General features: G+C 37.4%; 1 protein-coding gene across 1 annotated transcript in view; it reads right to left on the bottom strand.

Annotated features, from left to right (window-relative positions):
* The window catches only part of LOC145980366 (dipeptidase 1-like), a 136,302-nt gene that overhangs the window by 63,760 nt on the left and 52,274 nt on the right, over positions 1-20,268 (bottom strand). Inside the window, exons 2-3 of the mRNA XM_083113428.1 lie at positions 12,199-12,340; positions 5,320-5,494 (exon numbers count right to left, since the gene is read on the bottom strand). Coding sequence (XP_082969554.1) covers positions 5,320-5,494; positions 12,199-12,340 — 317 coding nt within the window. The remainder of the gene's footprint in view (positions 1-5,319; positions 5,495-12,198; positions 12,341-20,268) is intronic.

The following is a 20,268-nucleotide window of genomic DNA, read 5'->3' as shown; positions in this document are numbered from 1 at the left end:
CTATTGCAATAGTGATATTTGTAATGTAAAACGTAAATTAAATAGGTATTATCTAATTTGAGAAGAGCTTCTTGTAAAGGCTGTCATTGAGACCCCAATTCCTTTGCTCAATACAGACGAATCTATTTTATTACAAAAAAAACGAATAACCTAATACTCTTTAAGAAAACTTTTATAAATGTAAATGCAACATTTCCTCGATATATCTTTTTAATTACGTGTCAGATATATTGGAATTTTCTAAACATGTAACTAAAAGTATGAATATTTTACAGAATTATAAATTATTCAGTGATTGAACTAGTTTCATATGTGAGATAATGTTATGTCTTAATTTTCATGACATAAACAGAAATTCACATATCAAGAGTAAACTTCATAAAATATATATTTTAACTAATGACAAGCTGGATTTACATTTTAGCACATAAAAGACAGACATAAACAAGGTCGATAATAGTTGCTATGCACAAGCTATAGCATTGGCCATAGTTACAAACTTTACCATGCATAATAATATTATATATATATATATATATATATATATATATATATATATATATATATATATACAGGGTGTCATTTTAATGGCGCCCACGGACCACAGATTCGTATAGAGCACGTCAAAACAAACAACTTTTCGCAGTAACATTTTCCTCGTTGGTGCGTCGATTCGACGCTACAGCCGTTCAAAAAAGACCGTTTTGCCGCCTGGATGCTGGCAACCCAACACAACATTTGATCGTATCTGTGACGTGATTTCCTGCGGCGAAACAGCTCACGGCAGGATTGCAAGGAACACACAAATTTTGTTAAAAATGAGAAACTACCAACCACATAATTACCTGTAAAACCAAGCGAGAAACGCGTCCAGAAGACCGAACATCATAGCCTACCAGCCAGAAGATCAGCAGTCATCTCAGGGGAAGGGGGAAGTGAACCAACGATATGAGAAATGGTAAAAAAACGTATTCAAAATAAGGTGTCAATATCGGATTTTGTTTCAGCCTACATGTCAAATATTAACAACAATAATTTTTATTGGAGTTGGAGCTTACATGTGGCTGTTTACGCCCAGCTACATGTCAAATATTTGCAAATTTCGTTGTAAAATTGATAGCTACAGGTTTGTGTCCAGATGCCTTGTGGTACTTTTGTGCTTATAACGGAAGTATCCGAGGTTCATGTTGTTACATTATGGCTAAAACACGTACAACCACAGTAACAACGTAATGATGAATCAGTAACGAATATACTGCCCTTTTCACAGTTTCAAACTATTACATGTGTATCTGGTGCATAGATAAACACAGTCGTCGGAGAGCTTGTATTTCTACTACTTATATCCCTGTATTTTCAATCATTTTTGACACTTGCCTCATAATGCCGTGAATATACAATATATTATGTGTTGCTTACCTTTTGAATTTTGAGTTGTTTCATTTGTATTTTGTCATCTGTTCAGTGTGTCACAGACAACTAGTATCAGAAGAACGAAGTGGATAGACTAAATTGTATATGCTAACTTGGTAACTAGATTTGCATATATTTGACTTGCAAGCTGAGACAAAATTCGATATGACCACTTCCACTTGAATTCTATTTTCTTTCTCCTGTTAAATTACAGAACGTGTTTTCTCGTTTTGTTTTACGGTACATAATGTGGCTGATTTTAGCTATGTCATTTTTCACAGAATATGTGTGTTCCTGGCAACCCTGTAACGCATCGCTTCACGACGGGATATGACGTCACAAATGCTATCAAATGTTGTGTGTGGTTGCCAGCATTCAGGCGGCAAAACGGGTTTTTTTGAACGAATGTAGCGCCGAAACGACGCTCCAACGAGAAAAGTGTTACTGAGAAAAGTTGTTTGTTTTGATGTCCTCTATACGTTTCCGTGGTCCGTGGGCGCCATTAAAATGACACCCTGTATATATATATATTCGAAATATCATGTTATGAGACGAGTGTGGGGAGTGGGGTTTGTGTGTGAATAGAACATGAATATGAGTAAATTGTTTTTCAAAAGTTCCTAAAAATGAGTAGATTGATCGGTATTCTTATCCACAAACTTCTACTCCCATAGTTCTATATCTGTTTTCTAGAAGTTAGACTTTGAAAGTAACCGGGGTACGGGTGCAAGTCACACAGCTCAAAAAGTAATTCAGATGTAGAGTAATTCATTTCAAAAAGTAACTTTGTTATGGACACTGTTGTGCTTATAATGTTACTTACAACTATGTTCATGGTTCTTGGTACATTTATTCTGAAACCGAATTATATCTGGCATAGTTCCTTATGGAGGAACATTGTAGTTCGGATTACACCTTGAGCTCTGGGCCTGGAACAGATTAGCCTCTCACGCGCATCGAGTGCATTAAACAAACATTAACATGTGAACTGCACCCGGGAAGATAATCAAGCTGAAGCCTCCACAAACAGTGCCAAACTAACAATCGTTATTATGTTCTCATCCATTCCTATCTCAATAGTTCCAACAATGTTCTTAAACTTCAAAATAACACCTGAGATCATCTATGCAAATAACGTTAATGTAGATATGCAACAAAGAATGTAGTTTGATACATAAAGATTTGGATGGTTCGACAACTAAACTGCCACTCATGCTATTTTCCTAATGTAGTACAGCATGTATTAAATGGACTTAGTTTCATGAAAGAGTTTTGTTTTTATTTGTAATTAAAAACCGTCAAGTTTAGTTGCCGGACTCTGTATAAGACTGACATGCTAAAACATGTGCTACGTTATCCTTACGAATTTCCTAGTCACACTATTACCGATAAGATCTAGTACTGTAAGAATCGAAGAGATTAATGAATGGTTTTAATACTCCTTTCCTTGTCATACTGGAAAATTGATGTTCATTGGTTTGATTTTTATTCCACAATAATAATAATAATAATAATAATAATAATAATAATAATAATAATAATAATAATAATAATAATAATAATAATAATAATAATAATAATAAATTAGGAATAGGTTTTAAAACTAAATTTGAAGTGAACTACTATTTGTTAATTTTCCTTTAAAATCATATTGCGCCACGTTCGTAGAAGTACAGCCCGCCACTTTTTAAATTCGTTTCATGAAACGTATATCTCGGTTTTCCAGCAATCAACCCTATTTACATCGACAGCAATGTTGGCAATAAACCAAGATCTACTATACGATTAGGTCTAATTTACGAGAAGGTATCATCGACCACTGAATCTATGCATCTGCTAGCACTTCGGGGGTATAATGAATCGAGGAGGGAAATTTATAACAATATTTTCCTGTTCTGCCAAAAGTGGCAGAAATGAGACGTTAAATAAACTAAACCAATCAATGAACCCTGCTCCCCAAAATATAAGCAAAGTTGGGCTGGATAGCTGAATAAACTAACCTATTTACTAACTATATACTAGAACGTAAAGTATCATAATCTCCATAGAGCAATCACATTTTTAACCGTAATTACAGTTTTTATACAAAGGGTTTCTTCCCATATAATCTTAGGGTGCAAATAGTCTTAAGAACTGACGCACCCAAAAATTTTAACTCAAGCTAGAAATTTTCAAGCTCTTCATTGAAAATCGTGGAATGGCTTCTTTGTGTCTCCTGAGAGTTTTAAAGGAGATTTCAAAGGGATCATCGATCAACCTCGCTAACAATGTTCGCTAACAATGTGTTTTGTTTGCATGTTGGCTTTTGGCTATGTAACACGTCACTCTTCTACGTAGCTCTATTAGCTAATCGTGTTGAACATGTGTGTGTGTGTGTGTTTGGGTATCCATCCATATACATATATATATATAATATCAAGTAGGTATTATTGACCCTTAAACCTCTCTGATGAGCGGGTGTGGACCTTATTTTTATGAAACCTCTTACGCTCAACTTTTAAAGATGTCAAAAATGTTATATTTAGGAAATATTTTATTTTCAATTATTTATATCTTGGAACTGAATCAAGCTAGGGAAATACAACCTATCCTGTGATGACATTACTTCGTAAAATGGGCACTTGGAATACATTCTTGACCATGTATTCTATGTGTTCAAAGTTAAAGAACAATTTATATTATCCTTATCTTCTGACATTTTAAGTATCCATACGACTTTCGATTTTATTGCAATTTGGTAATGTTTTTTGTCTATATAATAAAGAATTAGCACTGTGGAATTTACAATCCACACTGAGGAATGAACACAACTTCATTTAACTCACGTAACCCATTTTTCTAGTACGTCTTTCCAGGAAACATTCAGGAAGAACAAACAACTCTCATTTGCGTAGCATATTTATTTGATTTATTTGTGCAATCACCGATCAGCGATTCACCACACCAACCAAATAAACAATCCCCTAAGTGATTTATCTGTACACTATCTAACCACCCTCATGTTTTTATCAACATCCTCCCTTTCCTTTGCAATAGAACTATACATGATCATTGTAACCCCAAATGTACCTTTCGACCCTTCTACAAACATTGCCATGCCCTTGGGATGGAACTCCCGAATATATCCATGTTCCACACTGATGAAAATCCTACTTCAGAATTTATGAAAGACCCAGGTAGGGAGGGACATATGCTTAATTCAGAATTCACCCAAACACACACACACAAATATGTTTTAGGGTGAAGATATCATTTTAGTGGGAAGGGAGATAAGAACACAGAAATAGCAAATCGCATTTTGGGATTCTAGGCTTAATAACACTCTTACAAGAACCGGTGGCGGTGACCCTTCTCAAGACACGAAAATATCAACTTCACTTGCACGCAGTACACTCTGTACTGTATTTTGCACAATAACGAAGCTCTGGTGACTAGACTTACTCCTCGGTATGGCGTGTGCTGTCCATTTGTGTTTTTGCTTGTCGTCTCATGCATTTAATCTCATATCCATTCATCCTCATCTCCGCGATCCAAAAGAGGCGGAAAAGCGAAATAAAGTAATCTAAACCAATCAATCAAGCAAAAACTCGTTATGTGGATTCCTTAATTGTGTGCATTTCTACACTACTTAGCACATATACTTATTTCATTGTCAATTTTTTGTAGTAATGCTGCATATTCTGGAATTTGAAAATAATATTGTTCATATTTCAAATAGAATACTATACACCCTCTACTTTTAAAAGTCCTACCGCTAACAGAAGGTCACCACCTTGTAAAGAATGGGTCCCAGGTTTGATACCCAGTGGAGGCACATAGTGGCTCGAATCCCACAATTAAAACTCTAGGTCCAGACCTGATGAGCCTTCTGTGCATAAAGTGGACTTAAAACAAAAAATAACTTACCCGTCCACTAATGGAACATCCTCCAGAATCCTCTTGACGACATCCAGCCTCGCCTCCAGCAACTTGGAAGAGCGGAGTTCCAGAGCGATCGGCACCCCGACGCCCACGCCCAACGCCGCCGCTACGATTAACCCTCCGCACACAGCCAGCCACTGTTTAACGTCTAGGCAGGGTCCTGCAAAATGACAAGCAGCAGGCAATTTCGCAATGATTACTTGGATCAGCAGCTCAATTGAATTGCGATTTACCTTCTTAATATGAATATTTTCTCACTATAGACGAATACAGTGCACTTGCATTGCAAACTTTGTTTCGTGAACTAAGGTGTGTATTCATATAACAGACAACATAAAAAAATCCACAGGCACTAGTACAATATTTTCCTAGTTCGAAATAAAAGTTCTTTTTAACATTGCATATCAAATATTCACGTTGATAATTTTTGGAACATCAAAAACAGTGCATACATACCTTTCATTTAAGTTGTAATAATATAGTAGATGCATCGAAATAGACTTCATAGCTAGAAATTGCAATTGTAAGTATTGATTGATTGATTGATTTGGTGTTTTAAGTCCACTTTATGCACAGTAAGGCTAATCGGGACTGGACCTACAGTTTAAAGTGGGATCCGAACCACTTGTGCCTCCACCGGGTATCGAACCCAATTGTAAGTATGTATGTATGTGTTTACGTATATGTATAATTTAAAATTTCTAAATCTATGTCAGCTTTAATTAATCACAATTGAACTTACATATATATATAATTACAAAACATTTTGATATCATTCTTCAGATATTGAAATACAAGGTATAAGGTAGGTGAGCCAAAGGTGGCCATAGTTAAGCTTCTCATGCAATTTACAAATCACCAATGTGAGATAAATTTATGACATTTTAAGAAATAACTCTTATAACTAATTAACAACATATACCATATAAATATTTTTTTAAATTGCTTATAACTTTAATTTTAGTGTTATAACCATTAGTGCAAGGCTACCAGACATTGAAATTTAGTCGGTACAGTCCATTATTTTTAATCCCTATCCCAACATTTAACGAACTGCAGTCGTGATGTGAAAATGTCTCACTTTTTGATTAACTCACTTATTGCTAACATGTCATTTAATATTAAACAATATTATTTTCTCACATAGCTGTTGAATGGTGCAGTCCCGTACCCATGATTTTTTCAGGGGGGCAAGCTCGAAACCTTGGTTATATATATATGTATATATATATATATATATATATATATATATATATATATATATATATATATATATATATATATAATGTTCATGAAATATGTCAATTATTAAATAATTAATTAATTACTTTATATGGTCGCGGAGACCTACTATAACGGCTGGGGATACGTCGAGCTGACCACCCGGCTATTCCAATACTGGTTGAAGATCTCCACGCTTAAAGGTGACGAAGGAAAGCGTGGGAGGGAAAGTTGTAGTCGGTAGGTAAGCCAAGGCTCTTCATGGGCTGTTACGCGCAGGATTTATTATATTTATATTTATAAACGTATATAAACAAATTAATTTGCTACATTTATAAACTAGCAAATTAATTTATTGAACGACTGGTTCAAAATATCAAGAAATTAGAAGATAGGAGAAATGTTTTTAATAAGTGTTAGATATTATAATTATTGCTTTTTATTAAGTGTGTGTTATTGTTCACATCTGCAAAATCGATTGCAAATGAAAGATAAATAGGGGTGGAGGAACAAAAAATAAGACACTTTAAGAATACATTAGTTTCCTATTAAATTAATATGTAACATCACGACGAAAGGAGGTGAAAAATGGAGGAGAAATGACAGGTCGGTCTAATTTCTATGTTCCATGGGCCTAGGGTGACAATGACAACCACCTTCCCAGCTACGGCTACATTTCTTACTATTTCAATTTGATATAATTTTAAAATCTCATCTATGACTGTAGAAGTACATTTTTAAAGCATGCTGTTGCCAGCCCTAAAGAGAGAGAGAGAGAGAGAGAGAGAGAGAGAGAGAGAGAGAGAGAGAGAGAGAGAGAGAGAGAGAGAGAGAGAGAGAGGGGAGAACAAGAGATGTATGCAACATTCACACACACACAGGCTGACAACATTCTTTGTTATTCCTTCTTTGTATGAGTTTATGATGTTATTCTTAGTAAAGTATGTTTGAAGTCCAAATTAATTGATTATCTTTGTTGTTATAACACAAACTCTTACCCTAGGAAAATTTTAATGGGGAAAAAATTTTAATAGAACGAGGTCGTTGGTGGGAAGGTGGGAGATCCCCCTTCCGCCATGGGAATTCGTACCCTGAATGTGATCACCAACGCTATGGAATTATCCTTATAATGAAGAACATGTCTGAATGTGAATTAACCACAAAAATAGGACATTTTCTCATCAAGCCTGCAGTTCGAAAAAAGTCAAATCAGGGAGTAAATATGGTGAACTGTTCAGACCAAATTGGAACATTTAGTAGCTTCGCATAAATGGTTATAAAACTAAAATTACTAAATATAGTAGACCGCAGACTTCTGGAGTCTGCCTATCTCCAGACACAACTCATTCATTTATACAAGAAGCAAATCTAAATTCTTGCAAAAATCTTAAAAATTATCCATGTTATTTTTGTAGGTTTGCATCAAAATATTTCATGGCTCAAGGGGAGCATGCCCCCTTGGCCCCTCCCATGGGTACGGGCCTGGAATGGTGTTGGTATTAGAAAATTAAAGGCAATTTGTAGACGTTGTTAATTTGCGGAACGCAGTACTATTGCAATACTTCAGAGAATTGAATATAAACAATAAGCACCATCTTGTGACAGCCTTGGTCTGTAAGCGAGTGTTTTGTGATTGTCTGGTCAGGGGCGAGTCCATCGGTGAGTTTAATTTTTCCTGTTATTTCGACCATAATAATTATTCCAACTCGACAATTGTACATTTAACTCTAGCTGTAATGCTACCATTGCATTGGTGGTCCCATACTCCAACAGCATTGCTGACCACCGTGGCGAAGTGGTTGGCACATGTCATAGGGTTCCGGGTTCGAATCACCGCCTGGGCGTTGGTGTTCTTTTTGAGTGTCTCTTCATAAATTTCATCATGTCATCACTCTTCCTCCTTGCTGCAATTAGCCAAGAGTGGCAGAAAAGGGATGCACAATAACCTATTTCAACCAACCAACAGTATTTGGAATCCATGTTTCATTTTTCTTTGATCCACATTTTTGGATCTGCCCTCTGGTCAAAAAAACCTGGGTACGGGCCTAATTATAGGCATACATAAGAACGTTTGACTTGTAGTACAATGTTCATATGCAACCCCTACGACTGCTGATGGTTAACTGACCTTTACGGCCAACAGGTGGCAGACTTCTATGCCAGGTAGCGTGGCCGTACTGCAAATACAAATTAGGGCACGTTTTCAAGTATGTGTTCAGTATTAACGTGTCTACTATGTGCTTATTTATAGAATGTTGTATTTATTACATTATATGCAGCTGTATACATTTATAATTTAGCCGTAACGACGAAATCGGATGAAGAATGAACGAAACACACATATGAAAGAAGCCCTATGCATTTTACGGAATTGGAAGCCCGAACTACTCATGTGCAGAGTTTCACGATACGTTTTACAGGGTGAGTCAAAAGTCAGGAACCATAGTGGTATTCACTTCAACTTATGTTGTCTATATGATATACCCAATATGTGTGTGACCTTCTTCAGCAAAGAACATGCTCAGAAGAAGCTCCCGGTCTACCTGAGCGAGATCGGTAATGCACACTGCCAGTATCCTTGAAGCGTTGGAGCAACTTCACGACTGCACTATGCGTGATTGGGTGTCTATTGGGGTGTAGACGGTTAAATTCTGTAGCAACATCTCTTGCATTGCGACTGCCAGTCAGCAGTACCACTTCAACACGCTCGTCTTTGGCCAGCACCATCTCAGCACCTGAAACACACATTAATCCTATGGTTCCTGACTTTTGACTCACCCTGTATATTACGGAGACCTTGATGCAAGAAAAGCAAGAGAATACTAAGAAATTTTTCATGTCATAGTTTGAGGTTTGAGGTTCAAATTTCTGTAAACGTTTATCATGACTGTGCGAATTAAGCGTCTTGCTTTGGGAGAAGGGGGCGGGGACGGGTGTCCACTAGTGGTGAAATTTTATTTTATTTCGGGAGAGGTTTTTATGTATGCAAATTTGTGTAAATTGCCAGAAAACAAAGCTCACACAAAAATAGCTATCGAACTAGTAAGACTAAAAACTTGAGCAAATCTCTATTTCCAAGTTCAAACTTAATGTCCATCTACTTTACACACAAGTTTTTTTTTTTTTTTTTTAACACTTTAATAAATGTAAAACATCAGCATTATGCTACGAAAAGTTAAGTGGGAAACAGTCTGCTGTTGTCTAGGCTTGGTAAGGCTAGGCAGTTTCAGAATGATGGCCTTTAATTCACAAGGCTGCATACTTTTTGAACGAAAATTCTGATGACTGGACCATTAATGGATTTTGTTTGTTACATAATTAGGAAATGGTGTACTGAATGCTTTCAATTTTTTTTTTTTTGAGGGGGATAGAAACATCACTGACAAGGATAAAAACAATTTTCCTCTGTCGGGGATCAAATTTTCTGGGGGGATATCTGACGTGTGTTGATCATGCAGTGTGTTGATCGCACAGCGTTGATCATACGAATCTGCGACATTTGTTCTGATCTTCTGAACTAACAGTATTTAGATATAGCTCTTGTCCAGTCTTACGGCGGTGAAGTGTAGTTGGTAGCGGAGAAGCGACCAATCCAGCTCGCTAACAAACTCATCAGCCTGTAGAACGAGGTACCTGCAGCACCTCCTCCCGCGACGTCATAACTCTCGACGCCACCGCCGTTGTCTGGTTGGTCTGCGGTGCATTTCCCGCTCCCCACTTCCCTTGCCAGCATGTAGGCCGCGCGCCGTAAGAGTAGACAAGAGCTGTAATTTTTATGTGTTTAGTAAGAAATCAATTCCAGCCAAAACACTATTATTGTAGAATTCTAGTATGGTTTGTATATGGGCTGTGTAATTATATTATGTACTTTTCTTTCCCAAACGTTTAGCACGAAGTGTGCAAAATTCCTTCAGAAGCATTTCTTATTACGAAATATCAATATCGGCATTTAACAGAGCACTGACAATTCTCGCCTTGGTTCCATGGCCAAATGAAAGTCTAGCCAATCGAAACCACCCTTTGTCTTCTGTATTACTCCCATGTCATTTGAAAACCTTGATAGAAAAAGCCCAATTCTTTTTAGCTATTGTATCACAGTACCATTAACATGATCATACTCATAAAATGAAACAACGAAACTTCAGTAATGGGTGTATTAATGATGTACTATAAAACAGTTCTAAGATTGCATCATGACTAATTGAATTAAAGTATTCTAATGCTAATTAACTAACTAACTCTCTAGCCTTCTTAAACCCGAAGGTTCATGGCTGCAGTAACACAGGCCTTCCATCTGTTCCTATCCTAAGCAAGATCTATATACTCTTTTCCATCCCTACCGATTTCCTTTAGGTCCATCTCAACGTTATCCCTCCATCTTCGTCTTGGCCTTCCTACAGATAAAGTATTCTAATGCACAGCATTTTATGTTTATTACTGTGTTAACTTTTACATTTTAAAAAGCTTAATTTTCATTACTGCATGTAACCATTAGCAGATACTGCAATTTAATGTAGGGTAACTTCGGCGAATAACGCCACCAATTGGTCATTTTATTTTATAACTCATACATTTTTATTGTTAGGAACATGAAACTTACGTGTTTAGGAGAATGAACTTTGTGTAATAATAAAATATTGATTGCACTGTTATAATGAAAGCAATAAAATACGAAATTCTGTGTTAATGCAAAATGGCGATATTTCCAGACCTGTCGGGTAATAACGCCATGTTCTTAATTACAAGTAAAACATTCACTTTATCTTAATTACAAATAAAACATTCACATTTTCTTTACTAAACTGTACTAGGAAAAATAATTACTGTAGTAAGTTATTAGAAAAAGCATGTCTTTTTTTGTCTTTTCGCGATACCCAGTCCTTCAAAGTTCTGCAGGGAATTTGGAACAAACGTGCAGCACATGCTATCTTCCTTCATTCCTTGTTTGACGGCTGCCATAGCTTGCCTAAAGTCATCTACTGACCATTTGGCCTGTATATTTCTACATTTTCTCGCCATCTGAAAGAGGAAATTAACTGAGAATAAATATCTGTACGCCTCGAAAGTAACTGAGCAAGGATAAACCTATTTTCGAAATCAACATTTCATTAAATTTGAGTTTAAATTGAGTGGCGTTATTCCCCGACACGATGATGGCTTTATTTCCCGAAACAACAGATTGCAGTTTAACCAACTGTTCTAAACTTACGACACCGACCATGAAAACCGTACACACTTCATTCTCTTACGTAATAAACGTATTGTGTACGTACAACATTGTTAACATTTAAATCTAATCCTACAATAGAAAAACACTCATCTTTGTCGGCGCGATGAAAATGTGGACCCTTTTCCCTCGAAACGCAACTCAAACGTCTACACTGTTCAAAGTGTTTCTCTTAAATGAAGGCTGGACAATGGCAACCGTTCTTATCAGCAATGATACCAGGCACCATTGTTTATCGCAAAACGGTGAGTCACCCCTTAACTTTACATGCGTCATGCTTGCAGAGTTGAAACTTTGAAATGGCGTTGTTTCCCGCCTGCCGTTATTCACCGAAGTTAGCCTATGACTAAGGTAAGGTGCATATCTTTACTTATATTCTATTGGAACTGTAAGAGGGTGTTTCATTATTGACTTACCTTTATCTCTCCTTTCTGCTAGTTTATCGGCTGTGCCGGCGGATGACTGCGACCCACTTCGTGCCACATCACCATTCGGCAATTTCCGCCCTAGATCGGGAGGAGTTGAGGGAATTATTATGGATCCCAATTGGACAGTCTCCTGCAAGATAATAATTAAGATTTCTTAAAGCGTACACAGATGCATGTGTGTGCATGTTTGGTGTGTGTGTGTATATATATACACTGTAAATTATAAATAGAGATTATATACAGAGCGATCCATTCAAGTGTAGACCACCGCGTCAGTGTTTGAACTAACGGCAAGCAAGGCACTCGCTGCCGTATGTAGAATGTCCGTGAATCAAGCGCGTAAGTGTCCGTAACTAGTTTAAAGAGTGATTTATTTACTACATGGAACTTTTACACCCAGGAATCTTGTTTCGAATGTCCTTTGAACTTCATGTACCGATTGAGTTAACACATATGAATCATAAGTAAATACACGCTTTGCAGTAGAGAACATGTGCTGAGCCATAACACACTTTGCTGTTGAATACACTAGAAAAAATACAATACGTAACAACCAGCCGATCACTTCGCAGTCGCCCGACTAATAAACAGGTCACACAATGCAAACAAGGACCCTTATCACTTCACAGTCTCATATCTACTTCTAGGACTTCCGTTAAAGCAGGATTCTAGCTCCCCTCGCCAGTTTACGTCAGTGGGTGTCTTAATAAAGATGAGTGCGTATCGAAGGCAACTAGTTTGAACACCTGTTTTTATCATTTAATTACAGAAACTGTTGACCTCTTGCTTCGTCGACACTCTACGATACCGACACTCGGCAGTGAGTGCCTTGTTTGCCGATAGCGCAAACACTGACGCGGCGGTCTACACTTCAATGGATCGCTCTGTATAATGCATACAATTGTCTGACATATAGTCTACTGCTCGTGTGGTAACATCGTAATCCTTGGAATAAGCAAGAAATATTTCAAATGTCTTATAATAAATCTACAGTCACGGATATATCTGAGTTGTAACAAACCCATAGACTTCAATGCGACGGAGGATGTCGGATTTGGACTCTCAGAAATTTACACTACCCTCCCCCCCAATATTTTTTTATAAAGATTTTTTTAAAAAATAGGGCTGGATATATGTATTATGAGATAAAAGTTTGACACAACAATTTGAACGTCCAAAATTAATTCTTCACTGGAGCGCAATGAGCGCTGATTTAAAACAAACCAATGATTTCACCTATTTATTTCTATCTTTTGCCATAAGGAGAATTAATTGGACTAAAATTGGTAAAAGCTGTAAGTGCCAAAATAATTCAAACACCGTTTTCCACGTTAAACTGTGAAATGTGCCATGCTTTATAATGTGGTAAACGTGAAATGTGGTTGGTAGCCCTCTAAGTAGTTCATAAGGCGTGTAAAGAGGTCACTAGTGTGCACGTTCTTACGGGCTGATGTGCGGAACGATGTGATTTCGCAACACTTTTACTTTTGGCACTTACAACGTTTACCACTTTTAGTCCTCAATTTTGTTTGATATTTTTATGCTTATTGTACTGGATAATGTAGGCTGTAAATATAAGTGAGAGAATTGCATAGATTGTTGTTCTTTAACTAATAGATACATGTAAATCATTCCGAAATTTTGAGAAAATCAACATTTTCAAACAGAAACCGTGAAAAACTCGTAAAAAAACAGAGTTGTAAATGTAAACCCTCCTTTAAATGACCTTGTTGTTAATTTTGAGTGTGAAAAGTTCAAAATATACGAAATATTTTACTGTGTGCTCCATCCCTCTAGAGAGCAGCTATGTACATGTACTATCCACCTTAACAACTCCAGGCCCTCCCGAAAAAATACCCTGATGTAGATAGATACATACACATGTGCACACGGATATATATATACACACAGAATGGGTTTGTATACACACACCCCCCCACACACACAAATACAACGTAGCCCCTGCAATGAATTCACAAATACGACACAAGTAATAATGTCCAGCTCATAACTTTCCTGGTCATGATATTGTCCTCGCTTCACAAATAGGGATATTTTTGTGGTGCATAATTACTCATAAATGTTCATTTACACGAAGAATCATTTAATCCAAGATTTAATCGGTTTGTTGTGGGCTAAGAATAGGGGAGAGCGGGGCAAGTTGATACAATTTGAGAGTTTATTTTTTCTTTTTTATGTTGCTAGCAATAAAATAAAACATGTTACTACTCGATAGCTTAGCTCTTTACCTTATAAAAAGCACATAAAATATTCGCAGATATAATTTTTAAGCTCACGAGAACCTAATTAGTAACGCACGACACGTCTCAGGGGCAAGTTGATACTGGTATGGGGCAAGTTGATACTAATTTGAAATAGGTTGATAACGATGTGACATAGTTTGATTATATAAGACAAAATACAAGGAAATAATTTTGAATTAAATTTTAGTATTCAGGAAAAACATACAAACATGAAAAAAGTATCGCACGCTCGTATTTTGTCTTATATAATAAGACTGTCACATCGTTATCAACTTACTTCAAATTAGTCACTATCACTTTCTGTTATGCACATATCTGATCTACAATGAACACAGCTGTACACACGTATCCGCATTTTAAATGAGCCCATCTACTCCAGGAAATACATTGTATCCATTTTTCACCAGGCTTAGAGGTTGCAAATGGAAGACACAAGCTGTCTTCATCTTCTAACCCTCAATTATTATTCTTCAAATATATCCTGTTTGGTCTATTCTTGTTTTCACCTCGAGTTTCTCTTTCGGTCAGTCCATTATTTATTTTATTGCTGTTATTTGCTAACTCCCTCTTTCCAAAGAATAATACACTATTTTTAACTCTTTTTGATTTCAATAGCTTATTGTTAACTCTTGTAAAAGCTTCATTTTCTAATCTGTTCTTTACTGGTGTGTCTGTAAGAAATGATGACATCATTGGTTGTTTCCCATTTCAATTTGCTTTTCGTTCTCGAGCCGCAGGGTAGGGAAGTAGCTCTTCTGGGCTTACTAACTCACGATGCATTTGAGTGGCACTACTGCTGGAAGGGGTGGCTTCTAATCCATGGACGTTCGTTTCAGAGGCTTTTCTTTCATCAGATAAACGATCTTGCTCATGTTCTTCAGTCATTGGTCGAGCAGTTACGGAAAATGGGAAATAATCTTCTTCAGTAAAAATATCTGAATTGAATGGCATTATTCCCGTTGCTTGAAAGCCTGATATAATATTTTTTGGTGTTAGAGCATTGGGTAGTGAACTGCTAACGACTCCTGGTATGTCGTATATAGTAAAGGTCTTCCCTGGATTGCTGGTCATCCAACTGTCAATTGCTGCAAAATAAAACTTCTTGAAAGGTTCATAAACCGACATACCCATGGCTTGGAGTCTGTGGGAAGTATGAGGTGGAAATGACAACAAAGGCAAGGGTTACAGTTATGCCCCTCTCAGCTGACGTTGCCTTGACAACTTGACGTTCACCTTTTTCTGCAACGATTTTCCCAGGGCGCTGAACAGTATGAGTAGCGGTTTCATCGGTGTTTCAAATATATTTGCCCTCAAATTTGTACTTCTGCAGAACAGCTTTTAAGTTACTGACAAATATGTCCACGTTGTGTCGGATGAAGCTAGTACAACGGCTTAGGCTCGTGCCTTCAAGCTCTCTAAGAGGCAGTCTAGGATGCCTTTTCATATATGCAGTAAACCATTCTTTCCAGGAAATTTTATTATTTATTCAAGTGTCAGGATTTTTCACCTTGTTAGCTACTGCTAATTCATATGCAAACTCTCTGATGTTTTTAGGCGTCAAACCGTAGTAGATCTTTGAACAGTGGACAAGGTATTCCTTTAGTTGAAGTTCTAAATCTTTACTGACGACCTGACGATTTTTTGAGTAACCCATTCGTATTTGCGCCTCCTTACTTTGGTTCATCTCTTTATTCTTTCTATACCTCATAAGATTTTTGATTTGCTTTATTTTACTTGGCCTTGCGAAGATGGGGATGTTTGATGATATGATGAAATTGATGAATGGACACTCACAAACGTCCATGCACAGATCAGGATTCGAACCCGGGACCCCTGGTGTCGCAGCGCGATGTGGTTACCACTCCGCCACGGAGGACGGCCCTTGGGAAGTGTAAACACTTCTATTTGGATGTCCCAGCTTTTCTGGGGCATGTGAGAGTGAGATTGGTAGTCGGTAGACAGGTCCTGGCTCCCAAGGGCAGTTGCTCCACGGGATATTATTATATTTGAAAGGTTCGAGACGAGCTAGTGCAAATCAAGAGAAAGGAACCCAGACTTTAAGTTCAAGCACATCTGCTTTTACACACTACATTCTTCTGCTATTCGTACTTTGTTGCGGCCTAGGTCATAGAAAAAAGAAATCTGTCTGCATAATGTCTGTAAATGACCACAATATATATTTGATTTGAAATCTTTTGCAAGAAATGTGGCTTTTCGCTACACGAACCAACTCCTTCAATTGTAATGAAAAGGACTAGAAAATATTTTTTGCCCTAAACATCACCAAAATGTGCGAAATAAAAAAATGCAGTTACGATCTAAAATTTCCATAAATATCATCGTTCTCATCCTTTGGCGCAACAATATTGGAGTAATAGTGATGCCTTTGTGACAGCTGTTTCTACGCAACTACAATCAAAAGTTATCCCTGAGTGCATGGAAAGGTATGTATTTGAAAGAGATTAAATGTGCTAATTTAAGTAGATTCTAAACCAATTACATTAACATTCTTTAATCAATACTGCAGGAAATAATAATTAGTAGTTAGCCATTTATAATATATATTATACCATTTTATAGCTCTCGTTCTGCTCTACAAAATGAGACTATAGGATTTTATGTAGCTGCTCAAGAAGGGTGAAAATCATTTATTTTGCTGTCCAAATTTTTAACAAAATATGAAAGAGAAGGGAGGTGCTGAGACATGAAAGAGTGATACGAAGAGGATAAATGTGCTAATCGTACGAAAGAGTGCAACAAAGTGTGTTCATTTTACTTGCGTTTATGTCCTGAAATACATATCTCAAACGATCGGTGTGAAAACAGCTATAATTTTAGAAAGGTGATGAACCTTAAAATCAGTTCCCTAATGATGAACGATATTCCTAATCTATGCAAAATACAAACTACGTTCTTCATTAGAGGAGTGGTAGATAGCCTATCGAATACTAATCATAATTAATTCGCATAATGCAGGCTCTTAGGAGTGCTGTTATCTTGTCTGTAATTCAAGGTTACAAATTGTTTTTGTTACTGTTTCGAACATAAGCAGCGTTCGAGGTAAACGTCTAGTATTGAGAAAGGGTTTGCTGATGGATTTAAGGAAATCGGTTCTTTTTCGAGCAATATTGTTGCTCATATCAGTTGTAGTATTATTTTTAATATTAAATATCATCACAAACAAAACTGATGTGAAGATAATAACGGCATATTCTTACACAAATCTGATCCTCAGCAATCTAATTCAATGACAGGATTCGATGAGGTTTCTGCATTCAGCTGTATACATAAAACTAGAGCTTGGAAGGTACGGATGGCCTTCCATAGTCAGTGGCGCAACTACAGGGCGTGGGGACATTGCCTTTCTTCCAAATTTGGAAGGAAATCAATATCGGTCAATGACACCTGCAGGGGGGCACAGGGACAATTTCCCCCGTCGATTTAAAACGTTATGCAAAAAAACAAGAAAACCTAAAATGTTCTTGCTTACTTCTTTCGCACTACCTGCTTTTCTTAGTCTTATTCAGTTCAGAACCGTAGTTAGGGGTCAACAAGAGTCGGCCCCGGGGAACGAACAATCTAAATGTGAAGTTATTAGCGCCTTATTAAATAAATATCGTTCTACTTTGCAAAAAAAAATGATATAATAATCTTTTTTGCTCTCTTCCCTCGCAATATGTGGTTGTATTCTGTAATGCATTGTGAGATAGGAGTGAAACTTGTCTTGATTGATTATGTCTTAAAACCATAAACAATTATTTGGAGGAAAAGGAGCGTGCACATTTGAGAGAGGGTTTACATAAGTTTTGCTATTGGTTTACTGTGAGGTGGAAGAATTAATTATGTAATGTATTTAAATAAAACATGCTACATATATGCATTAAAGGAACTTCGAATACATACACAATTTAGAATTGGCATGTTGCATGTGTATTTTCTTTTTTTACATCGCTCCATGTTGCATATGTGTACAACATATCTTGTACATGGAAGTTATACATGTTATTTGTAAAATAAAAAAAAATATATATTCGGAATGCATTTAGCATGCATTTTCTGTCTTTGAGAAATGCAGTTTGTGCGCTTGTTTTCCGATATTAATGTGAAATTGAACGTTATGAAGAAAATGTGCCAAATTGTTTGAACACAAATGCATTAGCATTGACTTCTACTCCCTTTTTCTGTAATTTACGAGGAAATTGACGTCTTTGACAACTTACTGTTACTACTACTACTATTAATAATATGCTGATGCTGATGCTGCTGCTGCTGCTACTACTACTACTACTAATATTATTAATATTAATATTAATGGTGCGTTAAGCCTCTGTCCCTAGTATCGTCAGTTCTTGTGGACAGTTGTTCACAGACAAGTGGCGAGACTATGAGTCCCTCATGCTTGCATTTCACTGATTTGTTTTTCTTCTGTATGATAAAACATCCAATTTAGAAACGTAAACGACTGTAAATGTGTTTTGTTAATCAACATTAAATAGACAGAAAGGATTCACATAAATTCATCATGATATTCTCATTTGGTATTTACATATTTAATTTCTAACATGGAATAAGGTCCACAAAATGAACTTATTTTTCCAAAGTGCACATAAAAAAGTAATCGAAGCTTAATAAACTTTGTTCGAGCAGGTCTCATCTTCAGGAAGGTGTCAACTCGAGCAGGCCTCATTTGAAGGATGGTATCAAGTCGCATCCCCAGGAAAGTACGAAATCGAGCAGGTCTTATCTCCAGGAAAGTATGAACTCAGGCAGGCCTTATTTCCAGAAAGGTATGAACTCGAGCAGGCCTTCTCTCCAGGAAAGTATGAACTCGATCCGGTCTCATATCCAGAAAGGGACGAACTCGAACAGGCTTCATCTTCATGAAGGTGTGAACTCGAGTAGGCTTCATCTCTAGAAAGGTAAAAATCGAGAATGCCTCATCTACAGGAAGGTATCAACTCGAGCAGGTCTCATCTTCAGGAAGGTACGAAAACGAGTAGGCCTCATCTCCAGGAAGATATGAACTTGAGCAGGCCTCATATGCAGGAAGGCATGAACTCGACAAGGCATCATCTCCAGGAAGGTATGAATTCAAGCAAGCTTTATATCCTGGAAGGTATGAAATCGAGCAGGCGCCATAACAAGGAAGGTATGAACTCGAGCAGGCCTCATCTCCAGGAAGGTGTCAACTCGAGCCACCTCATCTCCAGGAAGGTACGAAATCGAGCAGCCCTCATCTCCATGAAGTAGTCAACTCGTTGAGCTACCTCATCTCCAGGAAGGTACGAAATCGAGCAGGCCTCATCTCCAGGAAGGTATGAACTAGAGCAACCATCGTCTCCGGGAAGATATATACTCGAGCAGGCCTAATCTCCAGGAAGGTGTGAACTCGAGCAGGCCTCATCTCCAGGAATGTATTAACTCAAGAAGGCCTTATCTCCAGGAAAGTATGAACTCAGGCAGGCCTTATTTCCAGAAAGATATGACCTCGAGCAGGTCGTATCTCCAGGAAAGCAGGAACTCGATCCGGTCTGATATCCAGGAAGGTACGAACTCGATCAGGCCTCATCTCCATGAAGGTTTGAACTCGAGCAGGTCTCATCTCCATGAAGGTGTCAACTCGAGCTAACTCATCACAAGGAATGTACGAACTTGAGAATGCCTCATCTCCAGGAAGGTATCAATTCGAGCAAGCATCACCTCCAGGAAGGTATCAACTCGAGCAGGTCTCATCTCCATGAAGGTATGAACTCGCTGAGGCCTCTTCTACAGGAAGGTGTGCAATCGAGCAGGT

The sequence above is a fragment of the Lepisma saccharinum genome, chromosome 27, assembly GCF_977018435.1.
Source record: "Lepisma saccharinum chromosome 27, izLepSacc3.1, whole genome shotgun sequence".
Taxonomy (NCBI): Eukaryota; Metazoa; Arthropoda; class Insecta; order Zygentoma; family Lepismatidae; genus Lepisma; species Lepisma saccharinum.
This window is presented reverse-complemented; position numbering and strand designations above follow the sequence as displayed.